At 40.3% G+C, this 21,211-nt stretch overlaps 1 protein-coding gene across 2 annotated transcripts in view; it reads right to left on the minus strand.

Moving 5' to 3' along the window:
• Positions 1 to 2,484: 2,484 nt before the first annotated feature.
• Positions 2,485 to 21,211, minus strand: part of grik1a (glutamate receptor, ionotropic, kainate 1a) — a 58,600-nt gene continuing 39,873 nt past the window's right edge. The window contains exons 8-17 of one of the 2 annotated variants that reach the window (XM_034099917.1): positions 19,978 to 20,085; positions 19,475 to 19,519; positions 15,318 to 15,434; positions 14,881 to 15,084; positions 13,542 to 13,765; positions 12,811 to 12,929; positions 10,770 to 10,987; positions 9,025 to 9,250; positions 6,619 to 6,869; positions 2,485 to 2,990 (exon numbers count right to left, since the gene is read on the minus strand). In XM_034099917.1, the coding sequence (XP_033955808.1) occupies positions 2,826 to 2,990; positions 6,619 to 6,869; positions 9,025 to 9,250; positions 10,770 to 10,987; positions 12,811 to 12,929; positions 13,542 to 13,765; positions 14,881 to 15,084; positions 15,318 to 15,434; positions 19,475 to 19,519; positions 19,978 to 20,085 (1,677 nt within the window). In that variant the 3' untranslated portion in view covers positions 2,485 to 2,825. The remainder of the gene's footprint in view (positions 2,991 to 6,618; positions 6,870 to 9,024; positions 9,251 to 10,769; positions 10,988 to 12,810; positions 12,930 to 13,541; positions 13,766 to 14,880; positions 15,085 to 15,317; positions 15,435 to 19,474; positions 19,520 to 19,977; positions 20,086 to 21,211) is intronic. The other variant, XM_034099916.1, reaches the window with a different exon arrangement.

A 21,211-nucleotide genomic window follows, 5' to 3' on the forward strand; every position in this document is an offset into this window, starting at 1 on the left:
ATATCCAGCCAGGCTTTTCCAGTAGAGAAAGAGAAACCCAGAGAGACCAACAGAGAGAGAGATAAATGATGCCCTCCTCCTCGTTTGTCTTCATTGACAGGCTGTTGACACAGACCTGCCTTATCAGCCCCAGAGGCTGTTCATCTCATTGTGATGGATGGGACCCACTCAAACGTCTGCCACTCTTTTACCTTAGAGACATAGTTTGGATTGAAGGCTTCTTCATGTACAGTTGAGAGCCTTGAGCAGTGATACTTAAAACCATACTTGACAGGTTTTATATGAAAGGTATAGATATGAGTCTGAAGTGCTTCCTAATGTTTTTCTATAATGCAGTTGGTTTTACAGAACATGTCTAAAAGTAGCCATTCTGAGTTGTCTGTGCTTTATTGACCTTTCCTGGACATGTTTAAATGTCAACAACAAGCTCATTGAACTGTCTCTTCATCTAAATGTTCTCTCAATCTCTTTCTGATAATCTGTGCAAGAGGTATAGAAGTTATACATCATAATCTCTATACTGACGGCACAAACAGACAGATGCCACAATCCCTTTATCTCTCTATTTCCTTTTCACCTCTTCCTCTACCACCAAGGTTGGGGGCTCTGCGTTTCACGATCATTAAGACAAACACACGTTTCTGATGGAGGAACAAACCGGGACAAAAAGACAGGTGAAGACAGAAATATTGTCCAACTGCACAACATTGTTCAGGTGAGGTCATCTGATGACGAAATGGACGAGCAGGGCTCAGCAGTGCAGATTGCAAAACCAGAGGAGTAATCCACGGCTTCCACGGATTAGATAATGATAAAAAAAAATACTGCCTTTGGTTTTGATTAAGAATTATGGGGTTAGGAGATTAGAGACACTATGACATTGGACTGAGGGAGCCCAATACCAGAATTAATTTGAATACCAAAAAGGAGAAAACTCATTACATGGAGGGATTAAGAAAACTCGGCTCAATTCCCTCAGGACGCATGTAAACCAGCGCACACCGTGCACCTAGAGAAATGTCAAAACAAAACCTCTGGCTCGAGTCATTTCTAAAGAATTTGGATCCATGTGTTACTCTTTCTTGTTGGAAATGTCATTGCATTAGCTGGTAAATGTTAGGTCAGTTTTGAGTGTCCTGACATTATTGATAATGAATCATGTTAAGCGCGTAGGGTGCTTCAATAACATTTGATCTATTCCACACTATTTGGCAGTAGAGTTGTTTGTATTTCCTTCTTGATTCTGGTGATGGTAGTGTTTCAAGAAAAAGACGGGAATACTGAAATGCCGACTTCAATAAGCTTTTCCAAAAAACACACAGTAGTACGCTTCAAGTCCACTGACTGAGTGCAAGGCAGGTACACACTCAGACGCTAAGAGTAAAGCGGCAGAGGGAGTAGATGCTGATAGAGAGAAAAGATTAAAAGCGGTTTGGCATGATGTGCCAGAGAGAGAACGCTCTGACCTTTCACTGATTAAATGATTTGACCCTAAGGTCAGCTTACAGAGGACAGAAACAATCCCGATGATATGGAGGAGATCTTAATGCATTATTCGGATCAGAACACAATGCAAATGAGGAAGATGTAGGACTTGTCAAGGAACGACGTAATTGATTCCTTTCTGTATTCATGCTGCAGAGGTAATTGTGCTCCAGCTGTTGAGAACATATCCATCCTTCATTCAGGTTGGAATTTGTAAAAAAAGAAGCAAACTTTGATTTGTGTGTAGGCAGATTGGATTTGTGAATCACATCAAACAAATTTAAATTAGGTTTTCATGAAACACATTTTCAGCAGCTACACATTCAACTTTTTTTTAAAAAAGTGTTTTAACAGTATGGAACCCACCTGTTCTTCCAAAATAAGGTTATTAATGTTAGTTAATTAATTAATCGCATCATAAATTATAATGAGCTTCAAATATTCCGGTCGGTAAACATTTACAGTAAGCATGTGGAGTATATAGAGAAGCTTTTCACTTTATAAATGCACACTTCTACTGAGATTCAATTCTGGGAGACGAAATCTCCCTCGAGGCTTTCAAATGTCTTCGACCGCAGACAGAGACAAATATTGAAAAATAAACTATTACTCCGAGGGGAACCAAAAAAAACGCCTTTGCCCTTCTAAGAATTTCACACATTGAAAAAGCTGCTTCTCATTTCACCTTTCCTTCTGCGCGTATTACAATCTTTCTCTGATGCAAAGAGGCCAATATTTCATGATCACACGCATTTGACGGGCTGTGTGTTTGTGCGAGTATGTGTTCGGAATGGGGATGTGCTGTCTGCGGAGTCGGTGCTTGAAGGGCATAAAACAGCAGGTGTGTTCCTTACTTTCCTTAGAGGTCCTTATCTTTTTACACTGGCCAGGGTTGGCTCAGCAATAGGCTCTGAAGATACTCTGCTGCCTGCCAGTAGGCACACAAGAGACACGCGCACAAACTGCTGCCAAGCATAAACAACAAGCATCAGTCGTTGGTTTAAAAAATTCAAAAATCCTTTTACTCTGAAAGTCAGTGAAGTTGTCATACATTTACACAACAGGAGTATCTATAACGCTTGCAGTGAACTACAGCCATTAGGGAACAGAAATGTTGTTTTTTAAACTATGAGGTTGTACTCGCCCGTTTTAACATTATTAATGTTGATACAAGGCCAAGACTTTGTTAACTAAATCTACATTAAAATACTTAATGAATTATCCAGACACAGATGTGAAGAGGAAACAACTTTATATCATTCTCTGGCGAACAAATAAAGGAGTGGAGAGCGATCAGTTATGAGTCTCTGATCCATTTCCATCCGTTAGCTTGTCCAGGCTCACGTGCTGGAGTCCCGCCTCGCTCCTTCTCTCTTGGTGCGTTTGGGTTGACAGAGGACACAAACTGTCCTGGCTCCGCTCTGGGCTCTTGACCTCCTCCGGACACCCTTGTAACACTGCAGGGAGGTTCCCAACTCCTCCATCAGGGCGCTAAAAGATACGCACTGCCAAAGAGAACAATAGTTAAAGGCCTGGGTTAAGACAACATTAAAGCTGATTTCCAATTAAAGGTCCCCTATTATACTGTTTTCCATCATTTATTATAGCTCTCAGATATATACAAAACATGTCTCTGAAGTGTTTGGCTCCAAATACCAAACAGATCATTGCAGCATTACCCATAATCCCCTCTGTTTCAGCCCTGTTTCAAAAGAGCTGATTCTCTGTCTGTTACTTTAGATGAAAATAAGGAGCCCCTCCCCACGCCCCTCTGAGAGAGATTTGGTTCCCAACCTTTTTTCCCAAGAGCCCCCCCAAATGACTGCTACAACTACTGTCACAAACTGGATGAATGATGTATTGTGTTAAAGGAGATGAAAGCGTAATTAAGGAGCACTATTGGAGTGACTTTGATGGTTATTGGACTCAGGATTCATTCATTTGGATTCCCGCTGTATGAAGAAATTAAAGGACGGCGCGGAAGTGGAAACAATTCACAAAGGGATTAAGCTGTTTAAAACGCATGGTCAAAGTAAGCCGGATTTTGCCGATGTGTTTATGTGGATTCAAAAGTCGTAAATAATCTACAAAATGGAGGAGACCGATCTGATCGGAGCAACTGTGACAAATAATAACTGAAACCGGCATGGACAATGACTATGTTTTCAAAATGCGCTTATCCAGACAAGCCCGGTTTGGACACTTTACGGGCAGAAGAAACATTTATATTAAAGAAAGAATTATAAATATCTGTGTTTTTATGCCTATAATAGCTACTAACTTGAATTTGTATTCAAATTAATTAATCAATTATTTTTTATATTTTATTGTAATGTATATACAAGGCTTTTAGTGACAATCATGTATTGCGTTACAATGATATGTAAAAAAAATAAAAAAATCTAAATATTATATTTGGCCTCAAATCATCTGAGGCCTGGCTGGGTCCCCCCCAGGTTGGGAACCACTGCTCTAGGAGGAGATTCAGGTGATAAGGTGGGGGAGGGGGGTACCTTGGTTGGTTATTGGCTAATGGTTACACAAGCCAACAAATCATTATGACATCATAAAGTGGCCAAAATCTGATCAGCTCATTTTCAGACAGGTTTTTATATAAATGGATCAGGACAAAAAGAGAGGGGGTATTTTTTCCTGAAACTTTCGGAATCTCTTCACGTTGAAGGGACACATATGTATGTATAAAAGACATGAAAAAGTGGATTTTGCATAATAGGTGACTTTTAAAGCTGATTGTCAATAAAGTAAATGTGACCTTTGTGAACTTTGGCTGTTATTTTGAAGACTGTGTGATTACATTACAAAAAAGCTGGGGGGGATTGTTAGATACAGCATTCATTGAAAGCTACACTTGTGTAAATGTAAACCTAAGGTAAGAATATTTGACTAAGATTTGCAGAAGCTTGTCCAGCTGAATGTGAGCAGACAGCCAATTACTGCAAATGAAAAGTAAAGTCTGACCAGGCAAACATCAGAAATGACAAAACACTAAACATTCTGTCAATCTGTCAAAAAGACTCTGTTGTCTCACCATTACATCCAATGACACCGAAAGGAGACGAAGGACAGTGTCTGTTGTGCAACAATGCAGGAAGTTGGAATCATAATATGGTAATCATTGGAAATAATCAAAGGCAAGGCCGTCTTATATGAGACGCCTCGGGCTTATTTGATTCTGCAGAATAACACATTGCACTGAACTCATTAATCTTCAATTACGTTTATTTGCCTTTTATTTTGTTCTCCTCCAGAGGCGGTGCTAGCTACATTTATTTTGCAAATTATTACTCGCAGCACAAACTCTTCCCATTTTTATCTGTTGGTCTTTGTTTCCAAGGACTGTAGAAGGACTTCTTCTTTCATCCTCTGGCTTTGCCTAAGGCTCCTCAAACCGATGTGGCTTCCTGCAGGGTTTCCCACGATTTCTCGGAACACTCAGAGGACAAAACCTACCTGGTATTAACCAGACCTTAAAGACGGCAGAGGAGCGAAGAACACAGACTAAAATACATCTATTTTTGAACTAGGTAGAACCCTGTTCAATCATAAATCATAATAACCTAATTTCAACTAAAATAAATGTACCTGCACTATTAATATGTTTGCCACCTGGAAGTACCAAACAGTAACAACTCAATACAAATTAAACTATTGAATGTAAGTACACACATGTTATACCCTTAAATAACATAACTTCCTCTTGTATGAGGGGATATATTTTCTACAAGCTACTGAATATTTTCTTGGGATTTACTGTATTTTTTCGGAGAGACATTAATCTTCCGACTAGATGACAGTCCAGGAGAGCAGGGCCGACCTTGAAAGTCAGTTTTCCTCTGATTAATTTTTTTAATGTCCCGCAGTCAGCAGAAAATATTTAAAATATCAACTGTGCTTTCGGCTTTGGATCGGTGTCTTGGGACATCATAACTTATTCCATCAATGTTATCCAAATTGTAACCATTCAAACCAGTCTACCAATGAGCCTCATGATGAGGAAAGTATCCAAAATAACTTTTCCTGTCTTTTGATTTCCCACAAGACATTTTGATTGCACCTTAAGTACACCAATGCCCACTGAGACTTTGCTGAATGAAGTAAAATGTGTAGGCACTAGGCAGGCTTCATAAGTGCAAACTAGAAAGCAGCAGGGCAGCAGAGCTCCACACTAATTATATGAAACGTCACATTTTTCAAACCATCACAATTAGAAAAAGAAAGAAATGTGCAAGCAGAAGGATCAGGTATGGGAGGTAAAGTGGTAATTGGGATTGGCTGACACAGGTGCAGATAAACTGGGGTGTTTTCAGTCGGGGGCAGAGAGAAGGACGCCTCGTTACAAACCTATCGTCTAGAGTGTCTATGTGTAGTGAATGTGCTGCCATGGCTACTCTGTATCATCCCCCAGTAGCCTGCCGCTCTCCAGATCAGTGGATAAGGAGGTGCCGGAGGAGGAGGTGGAGCCGCGGCGCTGGAACTGACGGGACTGCACCCCGTAAAAGAAACAGAAGGCCTGACCCGAGCATGCAAAGAAAGAAAAGGAATGGAAGAAAGAACACAGAAGAGATCAAATGATACATGTTAAAACAAGGACGAGGTGACAAAGAAAATAAAAAAGCAAAAGAATAAATACACAAAAGCAAGGCAAAGTAAAATAAAGTTATCATGTGAATATTATTGCTTTCATAACAGTGTGGAAAGTGATAGCATTGTCCACAAAAAAAGATTGAACAATGAACAGATAGAAGACGCAACCCAAAACAGCAATTGAGTTTCAGGCATTAAATGGTACTAATGAGATGAATGATATGTGTTCATATATGTAAAGCATATATATTGGCACATTCAATTAATGTAGTTTCTTTTAGTTTAAGAGCGGCCAAATCGACTGTTCAAAGTGTAGGACTGTCAGACACGGATTAGTCATAAATCCATCTTGTCACTTTCCTTTTGTTAACACTAGCAAGTGTACATTTGATTTTGAGTGAATTAATTTATGATGGAGCAAACACCATCCAACAAGCACTTCCATAATTATAAAAAAATATGAGTCAAAGACAAACTAAAAAGAAACTCTCTAAACATTTTTGTGCATAAATGTTATTTGTCTGACACCTCCTCGATGTCTGCGTTCCTGCGAGCCTTGTAGATGAACTCTCCGATAGCCACGAACACAGAGAGCACCAGCCCAGCAGCCAGGACGATGAAGATGCCGCCGATGTTTTCCACGCCGAGAGCACTGGCTTCCTTGTTGTCCTCCTCTGGACATCCATTGCCCCTCCACCACTTCTCCTTCATCATATGCAGCTTCCCTTCCTCCTGCAGCTGGAGGATGGCAATGGTCACTTTATCCCTGTATGGGGACCCTGGAGAAGGCAAAGAGAGAATGAAGTGACAGAGCATAAACAATGATTTAAAATTGCCCTCGAGCAGCCCTTTGTTTACATTGTTTAAAAGAAACAAAAAGTATTTTCTCCTGCGACCTTTTACAACAAGATCAGAATATACAGTCAGACAGGAAAAATGCATCTTCTTGAATCTTGAGGATACAAGAGTCCAATATGCATTTGTAATGTTTATTGTTATTCAAGAGGCATTTCGAGTAACATCACAAGCTTCAAGCAGACCAGCGATCAGAAGACTGCAGGAGACATGGAGACATGGAGTTGAAGGTATTCAACCACTTGTAATATATTTAAGAAGGAGTCTCTGTGCTGTGGAAAAACAGCATCACAAACAACTATAGAAGTGATGGGGTAACAAAAGAAGGAAAATTAAGCCATCATTGGATCCCGTGCACTTTCCCTACCGGCTAGATTTTGGATTTGTGGTTTAGTTGTAATGCCATATCACCTGCCATGCCATGCATTGGCTTCACCAATGAACGCTTACATGTAGGTAGATGTTTCCCTTAGTGTCATAGATGGAAAGTCATCCAAGTTGTACGCCCTAATATGTTGCTGGAACATGAAACATGTCTTCCTTCTTCCACCATCATAGAAACACATGCTGTGGGCACACATCAGGAAGGTTGGCTTGCTGGTGTGGGCGAAACGTGGGTCTCCTGTGGAGGTGAGTCAAACTACGTGAATAATTGGCATGCCTCCTTCAAGTCTGCTTGAAGTCTACAGGTAGTGTTGGAGGTTGTTTCTGAGGGCTACAAACGGTACAACCCCTTCCCCTGCTGCTTGGAGGAGAGCCTGCAACCTTTGAACTTTGGCTCTTGCTTATCATAGCATTTCACATGAGTAACATTTCGTAATGATTGTACTTACACTGCACCTTGATCTAGTGTATGTTGTAATAGTAATACTGTAAAAGTATCCATTTAAGTAAGCCATGTTGGATAAACTACCATCTTATATCTGCTCCCTGATCTCTCTGCGAATTGAAAGTACTTATTGCCTGAGATCGCATGCTGTGGTTTTATTAAATGTGCCAAGTGCTAGGACTGTCTTAGGGAAGAAAGCTTTTAGATGTGCAGCTCCACTAACCACTAACCAAATTACCAAGCTAGTACCACTACATGTTTTTAAAGCTCGGTTGGATGCTACAAAATCAGATGCTGTTGGCACCTGTACATGTGGTTAAATATGTATAAAAAAAAGAGATCATTGATCTCAATGGGATTTTACCTGGATAAATAAAGGTTTTGAATTGAATTGAATGTATGATTCCATCTCTTATCTAAGAATAGAGCTGAAGAGGCTTTAATTGCTATGTAATAATTTACGGTATATCATTTTCATAGATACTGACAGCCAGCCAACATCTCATGGTGATGACACAAATGTATTGTAATGTTGTTTTGCCCCTACATATAAATGTATTCCCTGTACTTGCCAGCTTATGCAGGTGTGGAGGATATTCTTGGCTGACAGGTTGTGCTCAGGAACTACCACAGTTTAAAAGGAATATTTTAACTAGGGCTACATTTTTTTAACATCTCAAGAGGAAAAGAGAAAAACACAAGATGTTAAGCACTGCTAAAGTAAATATCCGACTGCAAACACGGTCCAGAAGGTTGACTTGCTTCCAGTTTAAGCTTTCACACCAACATACTGGCCTCAAACCTCACATGGGCATTTGCAGTGATTGGTTGGCAGAGCTTAGGGATGGAAGGACATTTGCATGTGGAAAATACAGCACAGAAAGATTGCACTTTAAAAATGAAAATGCATGAGTAAGAGTTAAAAGCATCAATTTGCAGAGATTGTAGGAAATGATCTTCCATCAACCAAACATGTTAAAAGGCCTTTCATTTTTTACATTTTCAGAGTTATGAATGTGATTTATGGACAGTATATACTTTGCCATGGCTTGTTGGAACTAGATGTAAGCAGTCTACTATAAAGAACAAGCAATGAAGGCCAGCGAGTGTTGCTGATTTAAAATAACCTTAACTCATGTTGGGCTCATATAAATAAATATGAGGTTTTCCGAAGATGACGACTGTTACAACACATTCAAAAACATCCTTTTCCTACGTTACAATATTTCTTCTTCTTTACATGTTCTTACCTATAGGGGTTCCCACTCCGTAGCCCTTGGAGTCGATGAGACCTCCGATCTGAGTGAGGTTGCAGTTTCTCTGGCTGATGTACTCGATGCTGGTGGACTCCATCAACATGGCGTAGTCGGTGGTCAGGACCCGGGTGATGCCTTCTTTGTTGTTCTTAACCAATGCAGTGTTCTTCCTGCTGCTCATAAACGCCCACATCTTCTCATAGGTGGAGATCTTAGATTTCTGCCAAAGGAGCCAAACACGCCAACGTTGTTAAGAAGTGCAATATTTATTTTCTTTATGTGTGTTTGTGGCAGCCCACATGTACTATACACTATACATGTACTAAACTATACATCAAAAACTATTAATAATAATAATACACTTTATTTGTATAGCACCTTTCATGCACAAAGCAGCCCTAACAAAAAGCTTTACAAAACAAGATCAAACATCTACAGTGATCCTAATAAAATTCCCTTGAATTAAAGCTGACAAGAAATTAAAATAGGTTAAAATGAAACAATTTAAAAAAGAAAATTAAAAAGTAGTATCGTATTTTACAGTAGTATTGTAAAATAACATACAAGTTAGCGGGATGTGCAGCACTCTATCTTTGAGTGTGCTTTTGTGTGTGTGTGCGTGCGTGCGTGCGTGCGTGCGTGTGTGTGTGTGTGTGTGTGTGTTTCTCCTTGCTCAGTCAGAGAAAATGGGACAGCTGTGTACTAAATCTCCTCCAGCTGATTCAATTTGTTCGAGCCATCAACACAGCCTGCCTTCTATCCAGGCAGCCGTAATCACTGGCTGCAATCTGGGAGGATAAAGCGCTGCATGGATCACCCCCGCTGAGCCACCAGGAAGCTGGGGCGGGGGTGCGGGGGAGGAAGTGACAGTCCTGTCTGAGGACTCTCGATTGAGTGAAACGTTATATAATACAAACTAACAAGTGAACATATGTTAAACTGCAACACTGACACCCCAACATGCGGACATAAGTAGTCTTAATAGGCATCATTTCCACTTCCCATCAAACATCTCAATGCATCAAACTTGCTTGAATTGCACCAAATGCAAATATTTGTTCTCTCCCTTTCAGATGTGTTCTTTTCCCTGGGATAATTGGCAGAGATACAGGATGATGTACTGTAGTGGAGAAACTGAGGAAACCCTCACGAGTCTGATTATATGGAAGTGAAGGTACTGCACCGCTGCTTCATAAAGTAGGACAAGGATAACAGAATAACTGCAAAGACATGAGGAAACTTTATTAAGAATATTGTCTCCAGTTGTTGTTATTTGGAACTAACCTGTGCCATTTGCCGATAATTAAAAGTCTCAAAGTAACATTTCCTTTCTTTTATTCATACATTTGTGTCTAATTTAAAAAGGTATTTGTGCTGAAGATAAATCAATAAAGACAGATGATGGATGAACTGTACATGTTTATAGTTTTACTAAAATACTCAAATGTATTGAAGAAGGCAATATTCCAAATAGGGATTATATGAATTTAAATCAGGGAGTGTAATACACATGAGGGCTTTTTATGACGTCTGATAAAGTTGTTTTCTTTGAAGATTATATTTTTGGCATGTTTACCTTGCGGACAGTTTGACAGTGAGTAGGTAGACAGAAGGGAGTGTGCCATGCATGCAATACTTCTGCAATGTGTATAATGTAGTGTTAGGGGATATATGACTTGACATGACTTTTTGACAGGCAGGCTGTGAAAGTTAACAAGCTCATTTAGAGCCCTTTTCACCTTGAAGAAGGTCATGGTCGATCCGTCTCTCACCGCCCCGTACTCAATCCTGGTCTGCTTCGCCAGGTCGTCTGCCGAGTCGATCGGAGCGTCCATTCGCTCCACCGTGAGGAACGCAGCCAAGTTGGCCGTGTAGGAGGAAATGATGATTAAGGTAAAGAACCACCAGATACCCCCGACTATACGAGTGGACAGAGCCTTGGGCATTAGCTCCGAGCCTGGAAAGGGACAAATTAAAAATAAAAGTAGCTGAAATTGGATTTTCTACTGAACCCTAAATGATAAATTGTGCAGCTCTTCATGCAGTATGTTATGTTTTCACACTGCACTATTTCAGTCTAAAAACAAATAGATCTCTGTGAACAAACAAAATGGTACAGCTTAGATAAAGTAAATGTCACAGACAAAAGATACTAAAAATGAGGGAACACAACATGCCCAAAACGTAATGAAACATCAAACTGTAGAAGCAGAATGAGCACTGTTCTTTATCTATTCCTGTCTGTGCAGAGAAAAGAGGAAACGAAAACACATAAATGTGATGGAAGAATACATTGTGGATGTTTTCTTAACAACACTTTTAGAGCCAAATCTTTTCTGGAGGGTTGGTTTAAGTGCCATGTATCCAAGGAAGCAGTAACTTTCAGGCACAGCATCCCACAAACAGCCCAAGGCTTCCATTAACCACCAAACAGCAAGGTTACACACACATAGGCCACAGAAATAAACCATAGCGTAAAAGCATCTCTGCCTTTAATACAACTTGTTCTTCTCTCCTTTTATCACGACCGTTGTATTTCTGAAGCAGAATCACAACATTTCATCTGCATCCCCGTGTTATTGTGGACTGCTGCCGTGAAGATAGTTTGTTGGCTGTGCAATCGAGCATGTCGGATTTATCCTGCTCAAATCTCCAGCCTAGAGGGAGGTCAAGTCCCCATGAAGTGCAACATGATTGGTATTACAGGGCATGGTTGCAATTAATGCGGCACTGGATCCGGGCTATGTGGAAAGCGCATTCGCAGCAAAAGGGAGGCAAATATTGATGTTTTGAATTAAACAGCTTCGAGGAGAGTTGAAAGTGTCAGACCAGTAACGGCTGTGCAGGGAGCGCAGACAGATCTACAGTACGGGATTGTTCAGCCTTTGCTATTCATAAATGTTGTGTTTCTGACAACCTGAAAAATGGGTTGAGTCCATATTCAATCTCCTTTTAGTCTTAATGTGGTCTCGATAGATCTGTTATTTATGGGGCGAAGTCGATAGGGACTTGGCTTGGCAACTGGAAGGTCACCAGTTCAAGTCCCGGCAAGACCAAGTGCTATCGAGGTGTCTCTGAGCAAGGCACCGTTCCCCACACTGCTCCCTGGGCACCGTTCAAAATGGCAGCACACTGCTCCTAACACTAGGATGGGTCAAATGCAGAGAAACAATTTCCCCACGAGGGATTAATAAAATTCCATCTTATTTAAGCTGCTAAATAAATCAAATCAAACTTTGTGTACGTAGCACTTTTCATGCACAAAGTGCTTCACAAACCCAACACATAGACAGTGTACAGATACATTGTTTATACTGTAGATCTGTTTAAGGAACTGCCTGCAATACTTTACTATGTTCAGCAGCTTGTGATTTATTCTGTCTCTCTGCAGTTTGATATCGGGTTAGCTAGCGCACAGAGGCTTTTATCAAAGCTTTTCAGCTAAATACAGCTGCCTGGTGCAACTGTAAAAAGCTGACGAGAGTTAACCGGAAAAATCTAGACAGGGAAGTTGTCAGCACGAAAAAACAAATTAGCTCGAAAAAAATAAGATTATTCCTGGTCCATGCTGTATAGGAGCACCCAGGACTGGTATTTATTAAGAAAAAGCAGCACCAGTTGTTTCAGCTGTGTATGAACATTTTCAATTTCATACGACAATCCGAAAGCGTCATTGTAATTTGGAGAATATCTTGTAGCAAGCCCTTTCACACAGAAGTAGCCCTTTGATCCATTCTTTGCATACAAATATTAGTTGTGATTGCTTCAACTGTAAGCTACCTTGCCGCATGAGAGCTCCAACGCCGAACCAGAAACTGTTGAGTAAAGTGAAGTTGTTCTGTATGAGAGTGGAGGACGGGTTGCATGGATGTGGGTTGTACCATTCGTACGGAGTAAACCTGCAAGACAATAAGGAAAAAATAAAATAAAGTCAATTTCAATATTCATAGATACTAAACATGAACATGCAAAACCCCCTCTACAAATCTCCACACACAAACTTGACTTTAATGCAGGCTTTCAGTGTTTCTCTAGTGCAATGAACACTTTACCCTGGTTGGCATTTATAAAAAAGATATATCCATTAAGGGTTTTAAAGAGCAATCTGCTGGAGGTTTGTTTTGTTCACAGAACCTAAGAGAGAGCTAGCAATGACTCCCTGCTAGCACAATGAAAACCAATGTTACGGATGACAGCTAAAATTAATTCTGGGTTATTTTAGAATAACTTTAGAATATTGGACATCTTCTGAATTACAGTCATGCCATTATTCCACTATTTGTATTGTATTTCTTGCCTTGTGAATAAGAGCTGTGACAAAAAGTGATGACACCATCTCACTGTTTTCTTAACTGTAGCCCTTTCAAAATCGTAACAAAAGAGCTTTTGGAAAAGCTGATCCTGGCTGTGGACCCCCCATTAAGCAGTCACCCTCTATTCATCCTCCAGTATACCCTCAGCAATCATTATATTCTGCCATCCCACTATACAATTTCAATCAATCTTCTTACCTGGCAATCACAAAAAGCACACAGCTAACTCCTGTGCAGGCTAGCAGCACGTACATCCAGATGTCTGGAGTGAGGGGATTCAGGAAGGAGAACACGCCCGGGTTGGTGCCGTTGGGTTTGCGGTACAAGATGCTGATCCCCAAGGTCATGAAGGGCTTGGAGAAGTCGATGCTTTTCTCTCTAACGTATGTGATGGTCAAGGGCGCCACTGCAAGGTCTGCGATCTAGAGAAGACAGAAGACAAACTAATATACCACAGAGAAAACAGATAGTCCTGGAGGAAGACATATGTAACCTCCAGGACATTTGTTTTAATCAATTTAACACATTTATGTGACTTTATATCAGAGCGACACACAACTTGTTAAAAGAAACAAACTGTCTATTAAATATAAGAAAACAGAGCAATATAAGGAAAAAAGGAAGAGTAAAGAGGCTGTGTAAAACCATTAATGTCAGTACAATTATATGTAAGGGTTATATTATTTCCTATCTTTGACTATATGATCAACCTGTTATTTGTTATGCTCTTTCTCTACAGGCTAAGAAAGTGTATTAACACTGATTGTACTCCCTTTGGATAATATCAATACAGCAACATGAAGCTTCCTGTCTAACAGGCTTTGTTTCCATCTGTGAACCTAATTATAGATTAATTGGTTGAATACATGTTAATGCAGAATTTGTATCCACATCACAACTCTGTAAGCGACTGTTTTTTAGTAGTTGATTCATGAAGACGGGGAGATTTAATACATTTTTGATACACTATCGCATTTTTCTCCTTGCCTTGAGCAGATTAGCCATGAAGTAAAAGCAACTATGTACTTTTACGCAGGTTGAATTATTATGCTTTATACATTATCGGATCACATCCTTTAGATGAAATTGACTTACAAACTGTTGTCGGGCCGAAATATAGTTGATTTTGCTCCTAAAACATTTTCTTAAATGCTGCCGTTTAGCCGTATTACAACCATCATAATGATATATGTTTCTATTTTAAAAACAGATAATGTCCACTTTTGGTTTAATTTTTGAATTCCACAACTTGATTCGCTATTGAAAATCTTTAAGTTGTTAATGACAGTCAACACATGCTGGACCTAAAACTTTATTAGCAAAGATAAAAATAGTGATACCCTTTGGTTAAAAGAGACCTTGCAATACCTCCATAGAAAAAGTAGGTCCCACCGGTGCTTAATTTTTTACAAACGTGTCAGTCCACTCTTATAATGTGCTTAACTGCCTGCATACACACACTCAGCACTTAATTGCAGCAAAGATAGGTCATTTGCCAGAAAAGATAACAAATCCATTTAGTTCTGTGTTAACTCACATGGTCGATCAGCTCCCGGACCATCCCATTCCACTCTCCCTTGTCATTCTGGGCGCCATATTTCCCATCACCCACCAGTCTGACTTCGTAGGTGAACCCCAGGATGTTGGAGAGCTCTTTCAGAAGGTCCAGACAGTAACCCTCGTAACGGTCGTTCCCGATCAGCTCCTTCTCCGACTTTCTCTGCATCACATATGGATTTTCCTGTGCAGCAAAAGAAAACAAGTATTTGACATTTCAAGGCATGTTCATTATTATGATTAAAGGATTATCTGACGGCAGTTGATTGACCTTTGGATGATTGGCAAAATGTCTGAAACATTTTGAAACACACATTCAGACTCTCCAGTAACTATTGTCCTCTCCTTAACAGCACTCCATCCGATGTTTCCCTCCCTTCCCTCTCAGATTATCCTCTGTTTAACCTTTCCTCTCACCAGTATCGTGGTGACAATAAGCGTCCTGTTAGCCAGGGAGTCCGTCACATTGTTATTCTTGTCTCGGCTGGTCTTCTCCGTCAGGTTCATCCCTCTGTACGAGTTCCACACAGCAATCTGGAAAGGCAAACAGGGCTTCAGATAATTGAGCTTTGTATTAAGAGAAGTTAAGGTGTTCAGATGTTTGCTTAAAGATTTGAATTAGGAGAATGTGGATTATTGATGATTACAAAGGAAGGAAGCTGATTAATATCTCTGACATATTCAGTCTCTAAGCCTTGACAGGAAACAAGAAACTGCTTCAATACTCTTCATATTTGATCATATTTTCTGATTCGTCTAACAGGATAATGAAAAAGAAGTGTACTGGTTAAAAGACATGACAATCCTGGCTCATTTTCAACCTTCTGCCCATTCACTATCCTTCGCCATGTCCCTTTGCCCAGCTTTGCTATGATGATTCTTGGCAAAGTTCTGAAAACTCCATCGAGTGAATCCACAGTGCATACAGTATACAAATGGAGAAGTAGAGGGCTCCAAACTGAGCTGCTGATTGTTTACAGATGCAAACTAATATCACTCCTGTTGTCTGCAGCCATATTTCAGGTACTGAACATATTGTGGGGCCTGAACTACAAAGCTCTTTTCCATAACAACAAATCCTTTATGATGAATGATTGCTTTGGATTTGCACAGCATCTGTTAGCATTTATATTTCATTCTGTTTGAACCTGAAAAATATGAATATTTTCCAAATAGAAAACAGGTTTTTCTCACAATAACTTACTTTTGTGTTATTCTTTCATGATCAGTCAATAATATTTGCCAAATTGTTGCGTATGGAATAATAATAATAATAATAATAAGCCACTGACACTGCCCCTCAGCCACATCATAGACTCTATGATGTACATTAATGCACATATGTTTTTTTATTACTGCCGAATATTATTCCAAATGGTATTCCGAATTGTATTCCATATTTTATTCCATTATATTCTATTATGTAAATACTGCTATATTTTAATTATTTCTTATGTATGCACCATGACATCAAGTCAAATTCCTCGTACGTGTAAACCTACCTGATAATAAACCTGTTTCTGATTCTGATAACATCTAAATGTATTAACATTGATCAGACAATACTTCCGGCTCTAGGACATTGACACAAAATGATTGATTGATGTTTTGGTGTTCGAGCAGCAGGGACAGTGTGAATGATGAAGGGCAGGATCAGAGAGTGTCAGGGGGGTAGAGGACGACATGGCGTCTGTCCTCTGTCACAGAACGAGAGCGTTCCGTTCATCGGACCAGGCGGTATAATCCCGACAGTTATCAGATTAGGACAGGCGTCTGGCAGATGGATGCTGACCTTTTTTTAAATCCCCTCACTGTTAAAGAGCAGAGCAAAGGTCAAGGGGACTCGTGAAATGGATGCAATACAGTTAAGTGCATTAAATATACTACTCTGAACTAAAGCTTTCTGCCTTTTGCTTTTCAGTCTGTGAAGGAAAAAGTGATGAATTTGAAGCCAGAAACAATGGCTTTTTTCATTCCCTGGAAAAGATGATAATTCACGCATCAGTACCTCCTAATAAAGCAGAAGGTAGTTTTATTTTTCATAATTTATTTCGCTAAAGGGCTATATGAGTTTACCAATTGGAAAAGATAACGTGTTTTTCACTCCCCATTACGTTCTGTCTCATTCTGTTCACCCCGTCAGACAGACAGATGATGTGCTCACTTATAACCTTGCTTAAAGTACTCTGTATCTCCACTGTGGCACTTTGCGAGGTCCACTCTGTGTGGGAGTCCATCAATCTGTCTTATCTCTGGATACTGCAGATGAGAAACACAGTGAATGGGGTTGGATTTAATTAATTGTATTGTCTTCAATCTCAAAGATAAATGGACCCAGTTAGAACAATAGTTTTTGCAATGAGGAGGGTATATTGGTCTCAAATTGTGCGGTGCTGTAGAGTAGAGCCGCGTTATTATGAGAAACATCATCCTCTATGAAATATCAACAAATTTAAAGTTTAAAGGTCTCCTATTATGCTATGTTTAGGCATATAGTATGGGTCTCAGATAAATACAAATATATAGCTAATGCCTGCCCTTAATTATAACGGAGATAAAGGTAAATGCTGCCGTGATGAAACGCCATATCATGTTCCAAACACATCAAGGATTATTTCTGAAACAGCATGGAGCTCAAATGCTTTTTCTCTTGCGGGTTTACTACAAGGTGAGTTCCTCTGCTTTTTTACACATACACTCTCCAGTACAGGTTAGCTCTGAGTGTTAGCGATGCTTGCTAATGTAAACAAAGACCATATTGGAGCACGCTCAGGTACTGCGGAGCAAAGCTTAGCAGACTCTTCACGCTAACGAATGATCACTTCTAGGCTACTGTCCCGCAGCTCCTGCCTCTCTGTTGGACTCTGTCGCAGCGGGGCTACTGCTGCGGAGCACATAAAGCAGATGCTTCACAACGAAGGATCACTGCTTCTTCAAGGCAGGGAAGGCTACGCAGTACGCAGTCTACTGTCCCGTAGCTGTTGCCTCTCTGTTGGACTCCGGTACTGCACATTACTCACGCAACGTTGTAAAAAAAAAAATGAGTGGGGGGCGAACGCACAAACCACTCCGCCACAGTCACCCCGTCGTGCGGGCCGGATGAGAATGTCTGGCGGGCCGGATGTGGTCCGCGGGCCGCCAGTTGATGGTCACTGGAATACATCATAGAGTGCATTTGGCATGATAGGTCCCCTTTAAGTAATAAAATGATCTGACCAAGCAAATGAAATCAACACCAAAATATAGCCTTTGAAGAGTGCACAGCGTTTATTCATCATCTTTTAAACCCCTAAATCAAGGATTAACTGTGCAGCCTTGCGAATTTATCATACGTACCAGAAGCAGTTCCCAACAACACAGTGTGCAAACTGACAGGACCTCTCTCTCATATGCTGCAAGTCAAATAGTATCTATGAATCCCTTTGCTCATCTCCACCCACACCAAATCAGACTGGAAAACTGTAACCGAGAAGCGGGAGACATACTAAGCCCGGCCAAGAAAGCTGAGAGGGGGGAAAAACGTACTACCAGAAAGAAACAATTTTAAGAGAAAATATTGTATTTCCTAAGAGACTTTGTTTAGTCCCATCATCCTCTTCAGAGTTTATTTAACACTCCAGTGCCCAAGCTCTAACACGTCTGCAACGCTCTGATAATGCATTCGTAATCAAACAGTTTATGTGATGTGCTTACCATGTTGTGGTATTTCATCTAAAGGGAGGCTTTTAAAATAAGTACTGAATGGAATTAAAATGACAGAATAAATCACTGCGGCTGCACCTTGACAGCTGCTGCCTCCCCCATACCTGTCTGTCTGCCAACTGAGATGACAGTAATATATTTGTTTTAAGCTATGAATTAATTAAATATCCCTTTTTATTTCACTCACAAATAGTTGGTTTCAAGGTGATAAGCAGAGGTGGTGAAGTAAAGATTACTTAATTTGCTCTTTAGTACTGACAGTACATTGTGTGAGACTGAACAAAGCCAATAGTAGTTTAAATTGCTCTTAAATGTGACTTAATTGTACAGAGAAAGAATGATGTGACACACAACTTAAGCAATCACATCACAGTGACTATTTAACTTGTGCACTGGCCTCAATCTGCTGCTCTTGTAACAAGTCTAAATGCTGACTTAAGCTGTCGTCTCCTCTGCTAACTGCATCCTTCTTTGCTGCATTAAGTACTGTTTGTGTGTATGAAGGCAGTTAAGCACATTATAAGAGTGGACTGACAAGTCTGTAAAAATTAAGCATCGTTTGGACTTGCATGACTTCCTACTTTTTCTATGGAGGTATTGCAATGTCTCTTCAAACCAAAGGGTATCACTATTGTTTTACCTTTACTAATAAAGTTTTGAGACGTGTCAGAACAATGCCTTGACCCCGACACGGAGAAAACTGAAATGTCAAATACATGGCATTGGTGTACACAAAATCAGCGAAGAGAAACAGGGTTGACAAGGCAAGGTGCCGGGAGGTGCGTGGCATACAGAGTGAGAAAAGTGGGAGAGAAAGGGGGGAGGGGGGCCAAACAACAATGGCTTGGACCAAACAGGGCACTGGCACAAACCTTGATCCACCTTTTCGTGAGGCGACTTCCTGCCTCCACAAAACCCTTTTGAAAATGTGAATAGGGCCACATGAAGCACAGACGGTGTGGAGAGAAATAATCAGTTGTTGCAGTATTATTAATATTCATGACCAGACAAATCAAAACCAAATAATAAATATGTAGATGGATTATGGAAAACTAAATCTGTACAGCACCTCTCACACACACACACACACACACACACACACACACACACACACACACACACACACACACACACACACACACACACACACACACACACACACACACACACACACACACACACACACACACACACACACACACACACACACACACACACACACACACACACACACACACACCACACACACACACACACACACACACACACACACACACACACACACACACACACACACAGTTTAATGGACTGAATCAGGCAGGGTGGAAGCAGTGTGAGAGTGGTGTAATTGGATGTTCCAGGGTGCTCTGCTCACCCTGGCACTGCCGTCCTCTTTGAGGCTGATGATGTCCAAATCAAAGTCTTTCCTCAGGCCGTCGGTCTTATTAAGAACAATGTGCCCTGTCAGTCCGTCCCACTGTGCCTACAGAGATGAGACGCAGAGGGGGAGAGAAGTGGGAGATAGTCTGAGTGCAGAGTGGTATTGAAGCTCTGCAGCAGACTCCCAGGAGGGACAGTGAAAGGGATGAAGTCAGTGAAGCATTAGGTGAACACTGGAAGACGTCCACTGGAGGTTTTGTGGTAAAATCGCAAAATACATAACATTTTGTTCATGAAAGAGATCATAATTGAATTCCATGCATATTCATCCAAATGCAATACAAGGGGTTTCAAATTGTTAATTGTAGTTGGTATGCTTGTTAGCATGCATGCAACTTGTACTGAGTATTACTAATTGTCTTCCCAGTGCACAGTCTGTTTTCACACCTAATTAATCTAAATATGTGCACTTTGTTTATTTTACAAGCTGTAGTGTTTTCTTACCCTTTTTTCACATGCTCCCTAATGGCAGTGAATTTCAATCATGTCCTTACCTTCACAAAATGATTCTCTATTTTCCCATATTGTTTTATGGAACACGTACAACGTTTTTGGATGTTTGGATAATTTCTTATATCTTAGACATGTGTGAAAAAAATGATTATTTGTCTGTGGTTATACAAGAGACTGAAAGGAAGATACAAAATAAAGTACCATCAAAAATGCTACATCTCCAAAAACATCAAAAGATATGAACTGGATATAAGAAACACCTTTCTGTGGTTTAAGAATGCTTCTACAAGGATTCAACGTTAGAAATCCAGGATATTTCCACCTTTTCTGTAATGAAATGACGAACATTGAACAACAAAAATGTTTCCAAACATTTGAAATTGAATTCCATTAATGTTTTCCACAGAAGCATTCGGAGTATTGGGGACTATAATAGCCGGGGGAGAGAAAACACGCAGGTTAAAGTGCCCGGAATTTAATTTCAGCCATTGAAATGAAAACTGTGTACTCATATTCTGCACTCTCTTGGCAGAAATGCTTTTTAATTGAGTGCTGTGTGAGGCATTACTGGTTCTTGCTATCAAAAAGGCTCTTATCTAGTGATGAATGGCACAGGAGGACAGATGCTTCAAAGGATAGGTGGTGGCGAACTAAACGAAAAGATGAGGAGAGAGACACTGAGATAGAAAGAAAGAGGATGGGGGGCATGAAGAGCG

Source organism: Pseudochaenichthys georgianus, chromosome 14, assembly GCF_902827115.2.
Source record: "Pseudochaenichthys georgianus chromosome 14, fPseGeo1.2, whole genome shotgun sequence".
NCBI lineage: Eukaryota > Metazoa > Chordata > Actinopteri > Perciformes > Channichthyidae > Pseudochaenichthys > Pseudochaenichthys georgianus.